The 14,472-nt window shown below is 46.0% G+C and overlaps 1 protein-coding gene across 1 annotated transcript in view; it reads left to right on the plus strand.

Moving 5' to 3' along the window:
• The first annotated feature begins 2,392 nt into the window (after positions 1 to 2,392).
• Positions 2,393 to 14,472, plus strand: part of LOC144680382 (heme-binding protein 2-like) — a 36,711-nt gene continuing 24,631 nt past the window's right edge. The window contains exons 1-2 of the mRNA XM_078541348.1: positions 2,393 to 2,573; positions 11,744 to 11,873. Coding sequence (XP_078397474.1) covers positions 2,442 to 2,573; positions 11,744 to 11,873 — 262 coding nt within the window. The 5' untranslated portion in view covers positions 2,393 to 2,441. The remainder of the gene's footprint in view (positions 2,574 to 11,743; positions 11,874 to 14,472) is intronic.

Below are 14,472 nucleotides of genomic sequence, written 5' to 3' on the forward strand. Positions count from 1 at the left end.
TTAAAAATGTGTTATCTCGGCAATCTGCATAAATACGCTACTCCTGAAGTCTTATTAAGATGTCTAAGAGCTGATATTTGTTGACTTTCAAAGAAGTTGGTCAGCTAAGACAGGCCTCAATGTATGTCCCATCCTAAGATAATTTTGTGGGCTTTGAAACTCCTGGGGGAGAAGGCTTGTATTTGGGGACCCAGTCTAAGATTATGTTCCTTTAATGCATAGAACCCCTTTTAGTTGGGACTTTAAGCAAACAATAAGTTGAAGGCTTACCCTGACGGGAGCTAATAATATTGGAACCATTAAAAGGCTACTAGCTGAGACTGGATCGCATTGGGAATGTGGTCAGGGAAAAGGTCCGAAAGTGAGTGGAATTGGGGAAGGTGAAGGGATACCTGCACCAGAGGTTGACAAGGGGTTTGAGTGGATCCTGGAGTGACACTCATATAGACTGTTGGGCCTGCATGGAGGGACAGTCTCGAGGGGTTGTACTATCTATCCCTGTCCTCTTTGCCCAGTAGGAAGCCTTAAAAACATTAAAAAGATGCACATGCCTAGGCATCTTCTTATTTTTACACTGTGCCCCCTCATTCCAGGTTCCCTTTTACCCCAGGCAGTCAGTGCCAGGGGAATTGCACCCCAGTGAGAATCAGTGCCCAGGAAACAGAAACTCAGTGAGAGGCAGCGCCAGTGATAAAGTAACCTGGTGAGAGGCAGTGCCAGGGATAAAGTAACCTGGTGAGAGGCAGTGCCAGGGATAAAGTAACCCAGTGAGAGGCAGTGCCAGGGATAAAGTAACCCAGTGAGAGGCAGTGCCAGGGATAAAGTAACCCAGTGAGAGGCAGTGCCAGGGATAAAGTAACCCGGTGAGAGGCAGCGCCAGGGATAAAGTAACCCGGTGAGAGGCAGCGCCAGGAAAGCTTTTTTAAATTATTCATTAAGGGAAGTGGGCTTCGTTGGCTAGGCCAGCATTTATTGCCCATCCCTAGTTGCCCTTGAGAAGGTGGTGGTGATCTGCCTACTTGAACCAGTGCAGTGCTGTTAGGAAAGGAGTTCCAGGATTTTGACCCAGCGACAGTGAAGGAATGGTGATATATTTCCAAGTCAGGATGGTGAGTGACTTGGAGGGGAACTTCCAGGTGGTGGTGATCCCATCTGTCTGATGCCCTTGTCCTTCTAGGTGGTAGTGGATGTGGGGTTGGAAGGTGCTGTCTCAGGAGCCTTGGTGAATTCCTGCAATGCATCTTGTAGATGATACACACTGCTACTACTGTGCGCCGATGGTGGAGGGAGTGAATGTTTGTGTATGTGGTGCCAATCAAGTGGGCTGCTTTGTCCTGGACAATGTCAAGCTTCTTGAGTCTTGTGGGAGCTGCACTCACCCAGGCAAGTGGGAAGTATTCCATCACACTCCTGACTTGTGCCTTGTAGCTGGTGGATAGGCTTCGGGGAATCAGGAGCTGCGTAGTTTGTCGCAGGATTTCACATCTCTGACCTGCTCTTGCAGCCACAGTATTTATATGGCTGGTCCAGTTCAGTTTCTGGTCAGGATGTTGCTGGTGGGGGATTCAGTGATGACAATGCCATTGAACGTCAAGGGGCGATGGTTAGATTCCCTCTTGTTGGAAATGGTCATTGCCTGGCACTTGTGTGGCACAAATATTACTTGCCACTTGTCAGCCCAAGCCTGGACATTATCCAGGTCTTGCTGCATTTGGACATGGACTGCTTCAGTATCTGAGGAGCGGCGAATGTTGCTGAACATCGTGTAATCATCAGCGAACCCAAGGCAGTGTCAGGAACTGGACTTCAGTGAGAGTCGTTACCAAGAGTTATGAACCTCAGCCAGTCTCAGTTACCTCAGGAGAGGAGGGGAAGAAATAAATAGGAACAGTGTGAAATGCTCAAGTTATTGGGCAGTGAGACCCACACCAGCTTCACCTACTCAGTGAGGAAATGGTGGTGTGTCCCGCGGTTGGAGTGCAGCATGGCCACTGGGTTCCCACTTTCTGCCATTGCAGGAAACCCAAGAAATGAAACTGTGCAGACATGAAACCCGAATGTGAAATTGTTTTCTCCCGGGTCACTAACACCAGCGGCCGGCAGATCAATCTTCCATTCCAGGCGACTCCCAAACAGGGAGGGTTGACAATCCTGAGTGTGTGAACTGGAATCAATTGTAAAATAGCTTCCCGAGTGTTCAGACTTCCCGGGAACCGGCACTCTGAGAGTTAATGGTTTCTAATGTCAAGTAACATTTCCATAATGATTCAGCTATTGCGTTTCTTCAACACAATTTGTTGCTACCTGCAGCTAAACAAAATTGAAAATCATCTTCATGAAACAATGTAAAAAGACCTGAGCTCTCTGCTCAATCTGCAGATCCACCTGAAGGTGCTGAGAGTCATTCAGTGCGTTCACCTGTGATCTGAGCAGACACCAGGATGCTGAGACTCTTCCTAACTGTGTCTGTCCTCTTCTGGCAGCAACTTGCTGCACAGGATGAGCTCCAAGAGGTGATCGACTTCTGTAATGAAAGTGACTGCATTGAGCCCGCAGAAGTCATTCAGCACATGGTAAGTATTGTTCAGAGTTGACTGCGTTCTGTCATGTTTGTACGTGGGGAAATTATTTAATGCCCAATTTTGGGGTACATAAACTGTGGTGAATTGACAGCGCATCCCCCAACCCTCAAACATGAGAATGGACTGAAACATAGAAACTAGGAGCAGGAGTAGGCTGATCGGCCCTTCGAGCCTGCTCCACCATTCATTATGATCATGGCTGATCATCCAACTGAATAGCCTGCTCCCACTTTCTCCCCATATCCTTTGATCCCTTTCGCCCCAAGAGCTATATCTAACTCCTTCTTGAAAACATACAATGTTTTGGCCTCAATTACTTTCTGTGGTAGCGAATTCCACTGGCTCACCACTCTCTGGGTGAAGAAATTTCTCCTCATCTCAGTCCTAAATGGTTTACCCCATATCCTCAGACTGTGACCCCTGGTTCTGGACTCCCCCACCATCGGGGACATCCTTCCTGCATCTACCCTGTCTAGTCCTGTTAGAATTTTATAGGTTTCTATGAGATCCCCCCTCATTCTTCTGAACTCCAGCGAATGTAATCCTAATCGACTCAATGCCTCCTCATATGTCAGTCCCACCATCCCAGGAATCAACCTGGTAAACCTTCGCTGCACTCCCTCTATAGCAAGAACATCCTTCCTCAGATAAGGAGACCAAAACTGCACACAATATTCCAGGTGTGGTCTCACCAATGCCCTGTATAATTGCAGCAAGACACCCCTGCTCCTGTACTCGAATCCTCTCGCTATGAAGGCCAACATACCATTTGCCTTCTTTATCACCTGCTGCACCTGCATGATTACCTTCAGCGACTGGTATACGAGGACAACCAGGTCTTGTTGCACATTCTCTTCTCTCAATTAATAGCCATTCAGATAATAATCTGCCTTCCTGTTTTTGCTACCAAAGTGGATAACCTCACATTCATTCACATTATACTGCATCTGGCATGCATTTGCCCCCTCACTCAGCTTGTCCAAATCACACTGAAGCATATCTGCATCCTCCTCACAGCACACCCTCCCACCCAGCTTTGTGTCATCTGCAAATTTGGAGATATTACATTTAATTCCCTCATCTAAATCATTAATATATTGTGAATAACTGGGGTCCCAGCACTGATCCCTGTGGTACCCCACTCATCATTGCCTGCCATTTGGAAAAAGACCCGTTTATTCCTACTCTTTGTTTCCTGTCTGTTAGCCAGTTTTCTATCCATCTCAATACACTACCCCCAATCCCATGCGCTTTAATTTTACACGCCTTCTGAAAGTTCAAATAAACCACATCCACTGGCTCCCCCTCATTAACTCTACTCGTTACAGCCTCAAAAAATTCCAGTAGATTTGTCAAGCATGATTTCCCTTTCGTGAATCCATGGTGACACTGTACGATTCTGCCACTGTTTTCCAAGTGCTCAGCTATTAAATCTTTTATAATAGATTCTAGAATTTTCCCCACTACCAACGTCAGGCTGACTGGTCTATAATTACCTGTTTTCTTTCCACCTCCCTTGTTAAATAGTGGGGTTACATTAGCTACCCTCCAATCTGTAGGAACTGTTCCAGAGTCTATAGAATCTCGGAAGATGACCACCAATGCATCCACTATTTCTAGGGCCACTTCCTTAAGTACTCTGGGATGTAGATTATCAGGCCCTGGGGGTTTATCGGCCTTCAATCCCATCAATTTCCCCAATGCCATTTCCCTAATAATACTGATTTCTTTTAGTTCCTCCCCTCACTAAACCCTGTGTTCCCCAACATTTCTGATATGTTAGTTGTGTCCTCCTTTGTGAAGACAGAACCAAAGTAACTATTATATGGTCAGCCATTTCTTTGTTCCCCTTTATGAATTCCCCTGTTTCTGACTGTAAGGGACCTACTTTTGTCTTCACCAATCTTTTTCTCTTCACATACCTAAATAAACTTTTACAGTCAGTTTACGATTTTCCCCTTTTTAATCAATCCCTTGGTCCTCCTTTGCTGAATTCTAAACTGCTCCGAATGCTCAGGTCTGATGCTTTTTTTAGCCAATCTGTATGGCTCTTCCTTGGACCTAATACTATCTCTAATTTAAAAGCAAAATACTGCGGATGTGGAAATCTGGAAATCTATCTCTAATTTCCCTTGTAAGCCATGGGTTGGCCACCTTTCTCGTTTTATTTTTGCGCCAGGCAGGAATAAACAATTGTTGCAGTTCACCCATGTGCTTTTGAATGTTTGCCATTGCCTATCCACCGTTATCCCTTTTAGTAACGTTCCCAATCCATCATAGTCAACTGGCGCCTCATACCATCGTAATTTCCTTTATTAAGATTCAGGACCCTACTCTGAATCAAGTACGTCACTCTCCATCTTGATGAAGAATTCTTATTATGGTCGCTCATCCTGAATCATGAAATTGGTCCTTGGGTCTTATTAACATTTTATACATGAGCTGCTGTCGGCTGATTGGTCTCCACTGCCAGTTTGTGTAGTCATAATATCAGGGTTTCCATCTCCAGCAGAGGGTCAAGAGAGCGGTTGGCGTGGTAGTAGAGAGGTTAGAGGGACGATGAGAAGGTCTCTAGAGTCGGGAACATTCCTCCCACTCCTGTATTCACTGAATCTAACCCAATTTCGGAAATTTATAACAGACTTAAGTTCACTATGTTACATCTGTAAGAAGCCAAGTCTTGTTTTAGGCGATACCCCCACACCATAGATACCTGGAAAGTCACATCAATACAGCAGTGTCCTTAAAGCAGGTTTGGCTGTGACAATTACATTCCATCCTTGCTAGGGTAATATAAATTGGCCCAGAACTTCTGATCTCTGGGGAGTTTTACCCAGGAGGTTCCCCTGAAGATGTGCTGGGGACACCGCAGATGTGCCCATGCAAGGACTGCACAGGATTTGTCCAGGAATGTTTAAACTCCCGATGGGCAATTATCCTATACTGGGAACTATCCGATACTCCGATTTACATCAGTGACTTTGGATGGTTCCGACTCTCTTAGCAGAATAGTTACCCAGGAAAAGTTAGACAGATTAAACCCACTTCTAACTCCTGGCTACCTATGGTATTGAACCTCCAACTCCCCATTGGAACAAACCCCACCCCCACCCTGACCACCCCCCACTGCCCAACTACCCCTATCCCCAACCCCAACTACCCACTAACCACAAATAACCCCCCCACCCATCTGACTAAACCTCCCAACCCTGATTGCCCCCACCCATCCAATTACCACCCCTGGACTAACCACCCCAACCCCAACCATTTCCCGACTACCCCCACCCCTCCAATAACCATCCTCGGACTAACCACCCCACCCCAAACATTTCCCAACCTCCGACTACCTCCACACCTATCTAGGCCCCAATTTCCATCCAAGCCGCTCACTGCACCCCAACCCTTCCACCCAAACTCCAGATCTTCCTCCACACCGTGACTATCTCCGACCACCCCAAGCCCCATCTACCCCCCACCACAACCCAACCCCCCCCCAGACTACCCCGTGGTCCGCTCACCCCATGATTGGTCCACAACCCACTGACTAACCTTCCCACTCCCCGAGCTCCCATCTGATAGCCCACCACCCAAACCCCAGACACTCCTCCCATACCACAAATACCTCCCTCCACCTCGACTACTCCCCACCCCCTCCACCTACCCCTGGCCCTCCCACCTCCTGATTTCCCAACAGCCCCACAAACTCAGCCCCACTCCCTGACTACCCCACCACCCCGACCACTGGACCCCCGCCACCCGTCTGGCCCGCCTCGGCCCTCCTCCACTCCAAGGAGGTTGTGAGCCATTAGCATGAGTGAGGGATTGGATAATAGACAGAACGAGGACAGAAAGACCTTCCACCACTCTGACCACTCACCATCCAACCCGCGATTATCCCCTGACCCTCCCACTCCCTTATTACACTACAGCCCCCTGACTAACCCCCACACCCCACCCCTTCGAACACTGGACTCACTGCCCCTCCTCCAATCCATGACTATCCCAAAACAATCCCACCCCTGACCATCCCCCAACCACCCCCCCCACCCCCACTTACTACCTCAATGACCCTCTGACTAACCCCCACTGACCCAACTATCCCACTAGTCACGTCTATAGTCCCACCTATCACCTGAACTCCCACCTCCCCGTGAATATCCCCCGCCTCCCCTCACTGCTCCCTACCCTTCCCGACATGCTGACCCTCCCCCACACCTGGGTGAGTGAAAAGGAACGGAGTGGAAATCCGAAGGCGATTGTCACTCCCTGGATGTTGTGAGCCATTAGCATGAATAGGGGATTGGATAATGGACAGAAAGAGCTATGGGAGGTTGATAAACAGCCTCAGTGAACAGGTTATTTCTAAGCAAGTGCTCCATGATAGCATTGTTGATAACCCCTTCCTTTTCTTTACTGTCGAAACTCTTGCTATCCGTTTTTACATTTCTAGCTAGCTTCCTCTCATACTTTAATTTCTTCCTTCTCATAAGCCATTTAGTAATTCGCTGCCATTCTTTGTATTCTGACCAATCACCTGACCTGCCACTCAACGATGCACAATTATCGGCTTTTTTCTTCAGTTTGGTGCTTTCTTTAACTTCTTTAGTTAACCATGGATAATCGGTCCTCCCTTTAGGATTTTTCCTTATCATAGGAATATACTTATTCTGAGTATTCTGAAATATCCCCTTAAATGCATTCAGCTGCTTCTCTGTTGATCTATCCCCTAGCCTAGTATCCCAGTTCACTTCAGCTTGCTCAGTTTTCATGCCCATGTAGTTACCCTTATTTAAGTTTAAAATACAAGTCTTAGACCCGCCTTCCTCCCTTTCAAATTGGATATAAAATTCAATCATAATGTAGTTGCTGCTATCTCAGAGTGCCTTCACTCTGAGGTCATTAATTAAAAACAAAAACAGAATTACCTGGAAAAACTCAGCAGGTCTGGCAGCATCGGCGGAGAAGAAATCAGTTAACGTTTCGAGCCTCCATGGCCCTTCAGCATCCGCAGTAGCTTTTAGCTTTTTGTTTTTGTCATTAATTAATCCTGTCACATTACACAGCGCTAGGTCTAATATAACCTGTTCTTTGTTTAGTTCTGCTGCTCTAAAAAAAAATCTCGAAAGCATTCCATGAACTCTTCATCCAGGCTATCACTGCAAGCCTGATTTGTCCAGATTATATCTAGTTTAAAGTCACCCATCCCTTTATCAAAAGCACCCAATATTTCTTCTTATATACTTTGTCCTATACTGTGGTTACTTTTAGGGGACCTGTAGACCACTCCCACGAGTGACTTCTTTGCCCTACTATTTCTCATCTCCACCCAAACCGACTCGACATCCTGATCCCCTGAACCAAGGTCATCTCTAACCATAGCACCAATGCCATCCTTGATCAACAGTGCTACCCCTCCACCTTTACCGAGCTTCCTATTCTTCTTGAATGTCATTTGCCCTTCAATATTCAGAACCCAATCCTTGTCATCCTAGCAGCTACTTCTCTGAAATGACTCTCAGATCATATTTATTTACTTCAATGTGTGCTATCAATTAATTTACTATGTACTGAATGTTTTGTGCATTCAGATACAGAGTCTTTGGTTTTGTCTTTTTGTTATCTTTGTAATAAATAGCCTTGACTGTTGGTGTATTCTTAAGTTTTTTTTCTCTCTGTCCCTGCCATTCTCTAACCCTCATTTCCTATATTACTATTTTGCTCCTCTGCCTTGTCTCTACACCTTGATTTTCAATACCCACACAAGCTTGATGCCTCACACCCTTTATTTAGTTTTACGCCTCTCTGTTTCCCCAGCTATGTAGCTCGCTAGAACACTTGTCCCAGTCAATTTGTCTTATGCCAATTTACACATGGCTCAGGGAATAATCCAGAGATTATCACCTTTGGAGTTCTGCTTCTTAATTTGGTGCCTAGTTCCTCACACTGACTATGTAGTTCCTCCTTCTTTCTCCTGCCTATGTCATTGGTACATGGACTATGACAACTGGGTTCTCCCCCTCCCAGTGCAAGTTGCTCTCCAGCCCTGAGCAAATAGCCCTATCCCTGACATCGGGCACGTAACACAGCTGCCTGGACTCTCATTCTTTGCTGCAGAGAACAGTGTCATTCTCCCTCACTATACTGTCCACGACTATCACTATATTCATTATAGCTCCCTCCACTTGAATGGCTTTGTGTTTGCCCTGGATGACAGTGGTATCCAGATCCCACATGCTGCAGCTGTGTCACATCACCTGTGCTGCCTTCCTTATGTGTTTTAATTAACAACTTAATTATTTTATTGAATTATTTATTTTATTTTATGTATTTTATTAATCTTACCATTAGTTCCTATGCTATTTGAAACCTTAGGAATAGAATAGACCTGCACCACAGACCAGATCCTCACCAAACAGCTAGCTCCTTCCCATGTAGTAGAGCAAGTACCAGTTCCTACAGGTGAAAAAGTGAGAAAAAACAGAATTGCACCTTCCTCCCTTCCTCACTGAACTCCCAGCAGTGCGATGAGGTCACACTCCAGTGCTAAGTTGCACTGAAATGTTTGAATTCATGTGCTCTGAAAATAATGGCACTAGCTGAGCCCAGGTACAGAAAAACATTGCAAGCTATCTACAGCTGCACCCAGTGTTTAGATACTCTCTCCCTGGTTGGGCCGCTGGATGAGATTTAGAATTTAAACAGTATTGGCAGTTAATTTTTAAATGCCAAATATAAACATTATTAGACATTTAAAAAGAGATTTATGTTCCCTCAATTGACCAAACTCTCAGGACTCTGTTGAGGTCACACTCCAGTGCTCGGTCACACTGAAAGTTGCTGTCACTTTTTTTTTTCCTTTTAGGGATTCTTCTGCATAAATTACACTTTTCCACTTAATTTCCCTCTTTTGCACAGATCTCAGGAACAAGCAGATTTTTAAAAAAATTGTATTTTGACATTTATTTAGTGCAAATGATATGCAACATCATATTGAACCTGTGGATAGGCTGTAAATTCAGTGCTCAACACAACTTGTACGACAGCTTCTGGGCGCAGGGGAATCAATCCAGTTCTTGAGTGATGGCCGTACGGAATGTTTGTACCATGTATCATTCTACTCTGAAAAATTCAGAACAACGATTCTCTCTACAATTTTTCTGAGCTGCTGGTAGATATCAGAATGTCAAATCCTTGGTTAGTGGCATTAGCATACAAGGGACCGATGCCATTTAAGGTATACGATGAGTTGGTGCCAGTGAAGTCAGAATGGCAAGGTTATATTGTTACAGAGTTGAATTGTTTTGTAAATGTAGTGTTTTCTTTGTAGTCACTTTGCTAACACTAGTCAAGTGCTCTGTGATTAATTATCCTAAGAGAATCAGCATTGGTCCTGCAATATCACCATTGCTACAGTCACTCTGCCTATCCATGCAGGTGTAATGAAAGAAAGTTAAACATGCATTTATACAGCACCTTTCACAATGTCTCAAATCACCTGATAGCCAATTAAGAGCTTTTGAGTTGTAATCACTGTTATAATTTAGGGAATGTTGTTAAATGGCAGAGCAGGCTTAATGGGCCAAATGGCTCACTCCTGCTCATAATAGTATGTTTGTGTGTCATTCTGGATGGATCCGATAAGCTGGTCCAAATGGCCTTTATCATCCATAATTATCTTGCCATCAGGAAGTTGAATCATTTCTGGAGTTCTGTTTATTTTCTTGCTGATGGAAGTTTACTGTGAGCATGTTTTGTGGAGTGGAATTACAAGGACACAAGAGCGTAATGGGCTCATAGAGAATCAGTAATCTATTTTACACCCTATGTGATTCTTAAGTGCCTTTTCCCTTGATTTCAATCTTTTTATCTACTTAACTATTAGCTTACTCTATCTTGGTGCTTTTAATGTTTCCTTGAGGCATTGAAACATCAAGATGAAGTTGTGTTGCATACTAGATATTAAAAATATATCCTAGTAAGAAGCAGCAATCAGAAGAGTGTTCAGACTTGCTGAACAAGAAAATACAAATACAAATGTGAACCATTCAGACTTTGTCCTCTGGCCTTCTAAATATTGTGTTGCACAGAGGCACATTAGGGTTCCAATGCTTCTCATTGACAGTGAAGACCATGTTGTTCCATAATTGCACTTTGTTGATCAGGAAGTATTTGATATTTCTAGCCTATGAGATTACTGATAAAGTAGAATCCAGTAATAGTCCTTGTGTGAAATAATTGTATTGAATAATATGCACCTAAGGCAGAATAAAGTATTCTACTGCTTTTATAGAATGGGATAGATCTTCTGTAGTTAATCTGAGGTGCAAGTTTAGAATATTTCCACAAATATTAATTTACTGTCATCACTGCCAGGAAGGACAATGCGTGGAATATTATAATGAGGGCTGAGGCAGTGAACAAAATCAGTGTTATCGTCTGCAGTGTTATAAATAAGTAATGGGGTATATTATACAATGCTGTTAAAGTAATATCTGTAATCTCTGGTTCATTTAGTGGTCGTGGTGGGATCACCTTTTGGGTGCAATCAAACTAACACTGCATTGTATCATTCTTGCTCTTACTATTAATGAGCCATGCTGCATAAATATCAGATGATATTTGCAGCCAGATGCTAACAATGGGATTTCCCATTTTACTGGGACCTTTCTGTGATCGTTTAGTGAATTAATTGGTGAATGTTGAATGGGGATAAATCATCCTGCATGATTGAGGGAAGAGGGTTGGGGGCCGGTGGGGGGAGGAGGTGGGGGTGGGATTAAGGGGCTGGGAAACAGGAGAAGCACTAGGGCTCAAGACTTCTCTCCCTGGCCCTGAGAACACTCAGAGGGGCTTGATTCAGTGTAAAAGGCTTCCAATAACACTCTCTAATTTTTTTTTATTGAAAACCCAAGGGGAGGAGCAAGGCCAATAGTGCAGGACAACGCTAAAGCTGAAAGAGTGAAAGAAAAAGGAAAATGAACCAGGAAGTGTTAATGCCAAGAATTCCATCAAACCTCCTAACTCTCTTTCAATCCCAGCCCATCCAGGACATGAATGCTGCTACCACACCTGGGAAACTAGGATGCCCTCTGAACACTGACGCTTTACAGAGGGAGTTCAGTTGTGTCATATGGTAATACATTCTGCTCTTTTTGTCTTAGAATTATGAAGAGGAAGAATTCCTACATTTCCAATGGATTGGAACAATGGTTCATGGAATGGATTTGAATAGTGCAATAGAGACCGGCCTGGACAGACTTTTCAATTATTCACATTTCTCTAATGCTGCAGGTACATCCAATGTTCCCTCAAAATAACAAAGGAATAGAAAACAACCTTTCGATCTTTGATCTGTCTTGTTTCAACCTAAGTGTGTAGACTGAGACACTGACCGAAAAATCCCCCCATTGTCAATCCCAGAGGCTTCATTGTTCACTTGTTCCCAGTGGGTAGAAGTGCCACTTGGGCTATTCCTTTGATATCTGCAGACTTTATGCTCCCAGAATAGGAAGGTTTCCCACATATGGGGCGGAATCTTCCCAGATTCGTACTCAGTGCCGAAGCAGGCAGGTAAAACGATGGTGGGTTTTCACGCCGTATCATCCCAAACCCACCACATTATTTATGTACTCCCGGGAAACGCGCTATTTCCATGGCGGGCGGGCTGTCATTCGCCCTCTCACCATTACCCCGCCGCTGCATCACGCCGAGCACCACATTTAAAGTCCAGCTGCAGGCACACATCTCAGTGCTTCCAGACCACAACTGCTGCACCTAAGACATGGCCCTGAAACGGAAAAGACTGCAGCCCACAGGTTCAGCGACGCGCCCCTCGAGCACCGTTTAGATGCTGTGGGGGCTCCCGGGATGTCCTCTACCCCCACTCTGGCCACAGGAAGGGCATCAACAGCACTAACCCGGCTTAGGAGGTGGTGGCATTGGTGGTCAGTGCCAACGCCCTTCAATAGAGGACAGCCACCCAGTGCTGCAAGAGGATGAATGAACTTCCTCATTCCGACAGGTTAAGTCAGGGTAAGATCTCCCCCGTTACACCAGGGTAATTAGGGCAGGTGGTAGTGTAGTGGTATTGTCACTGGACTGGTAATCCAGAGGGTAATGCTCTGGGGACCCAGGTTCAACTCTCACCACATCAGATGGTAGAGTTTGAAATTTTAATTCAATTAATATCTGGAATTGAAAGTCTGATGATGATCATGAAACCATTGTCGATTGTCATAAGAACCCAGTAATGTTCTTTAGGGAAGGAAATCTCCTGTCCTCAGCTGGCCTGGCCTACATGTGATTCCACACCTACAGAAATGTGGTTGACTCTGAAAAATGCCCTCTGAATAAGGGCAATTAGGAATGGGCAATAAATGCCGGCCTAGCCAGCAACGCCTACATCCCAATGAGCAAACAAAAATAGAAAAGCCATTCTTCTCATCGCTTTCAACACACACACTCAAAAACCCATCGCACATCCATAGGGCCATCACTCACAGCTGGCTCAAGAGCCCAATGGCGGAATGGCTGAAATCAAGGTCCTCACGGAATTTGAAAACAGAGCCGCCCAGCTGGCTGGTGATGATCTGGACCGGTCCAGTGCTGACGGTGAGGTCAGCGGTGCTCTTACAAGTGAGGGTCCAGCAGTGCAACATCCATTAGACAACTATGCTGTGAATGACATGTTCTCTTTCACAGGCCAATGCCATGCACTAATTATCTCCCCTTGCTTGCGTAAGCACATCTGCCAAATAGCCGATGGAGTCCACAACCCAGCGCCTCCAAACAAGCCCCGAAGAAACCTCTGTGCAGGAATCTGGAGGCACCCTCCCTGAAGTCCCATCACAGTGCTGACCCTCACCCTCCACCAGCGCAGAGATACACTTTGGTGGGACCGAGCCTTAGAGTAGCCTTGGGATCACAATGTGGTGAGCACATCGCACAGCAGGCGGAGGCAGTGACCCCCGAGGTTTCTAGCACTCCGAGGACCGCTGGAGGCCAGAATTGTGCTGAGTCTGAGTCAGATGACGAGCCTCTGGACTCAGTCATGTCACAGTTGCTGGAGCTGCAAAGGCAGGCTCAGGAACATCAGGAAGGGATGTCCACTGCATTCCTCAGTTTGTAATGCATGATGGAGGAGTCTGCCAGCCTTCAGCCTGAGGTGACAGTGCCGACATGCCAATGCACTGAGGTTAACACTGGACCAGGATGTTGCTTCTGCACTGCTGTGTGGGCTCAACTCCATTGCTGATGCTCATAGTAAGCCTCCAACAATGTGTACGCAAGATGGGTGCCAGGCAGCTCGATCTCAGCCCGGCTACCCCTGCTAGTGGTCAGCCTGGGGCCCCTGGGCACCTGTAGGGAGGAGGATCAGCAGGTGCACTCTCCAGGCCCATCCATCTAAATGACTCATAGAGTATCCAGCCCACCCGACTCTCAAGAATGTCTCCCAGCCTATGGCCCCTTGTTCTGATGAGTAGTGTTTTTGTCACTCAGATATGAAACCTTTCTGCAGAAGATAAAGGCAGGTGTCTCAGTCCAGGGCCTCTTCCCTCTGCTCTGTGCAACCGTCAGAGCAAAGTGATGGTCCGGCCTCACACTCCCTGGGGCAGAAATTTGCCCTCATTGGGCGGGCTCGCTGGGGGCAAAGTGGAAGTGGTCGGGGAGCCAACAGCCGCCCGTGAATGGGCCATAATCGTTATTTGACGCTGGCGGGCCAACTAAGGCCTGCCCGGTGTGAAAGGTGCAGGACAGCGCTCAGCACTGCCTGTGTAGGGGTAGGGGGAGAGGAGGGCCAGCACAGAAGTTCACACATGCACACGGTTAAGCAAAGGAAAAGCTCCCTGAGGCTCAGAGCTGCCTCACGGAGATGGAGATTCTTGGAATA

This window comes from Cetorhinus maximus, chromosome 5 (genome assembly GCF_964194155.1).
Source record: "Cetorhinus maximus chromosome 5, sCetMax3.hap1.1, whole genome shotgun sequence".
In the NCBI taxonomy this organism is placed as follows: domain Eukaryota; kingdom Metazoa; phylum Chordata; class Chondrichthyes; order Lamniformes; family Cetorhinidae; genus Cetorhinus; species Cetorhinus maximus.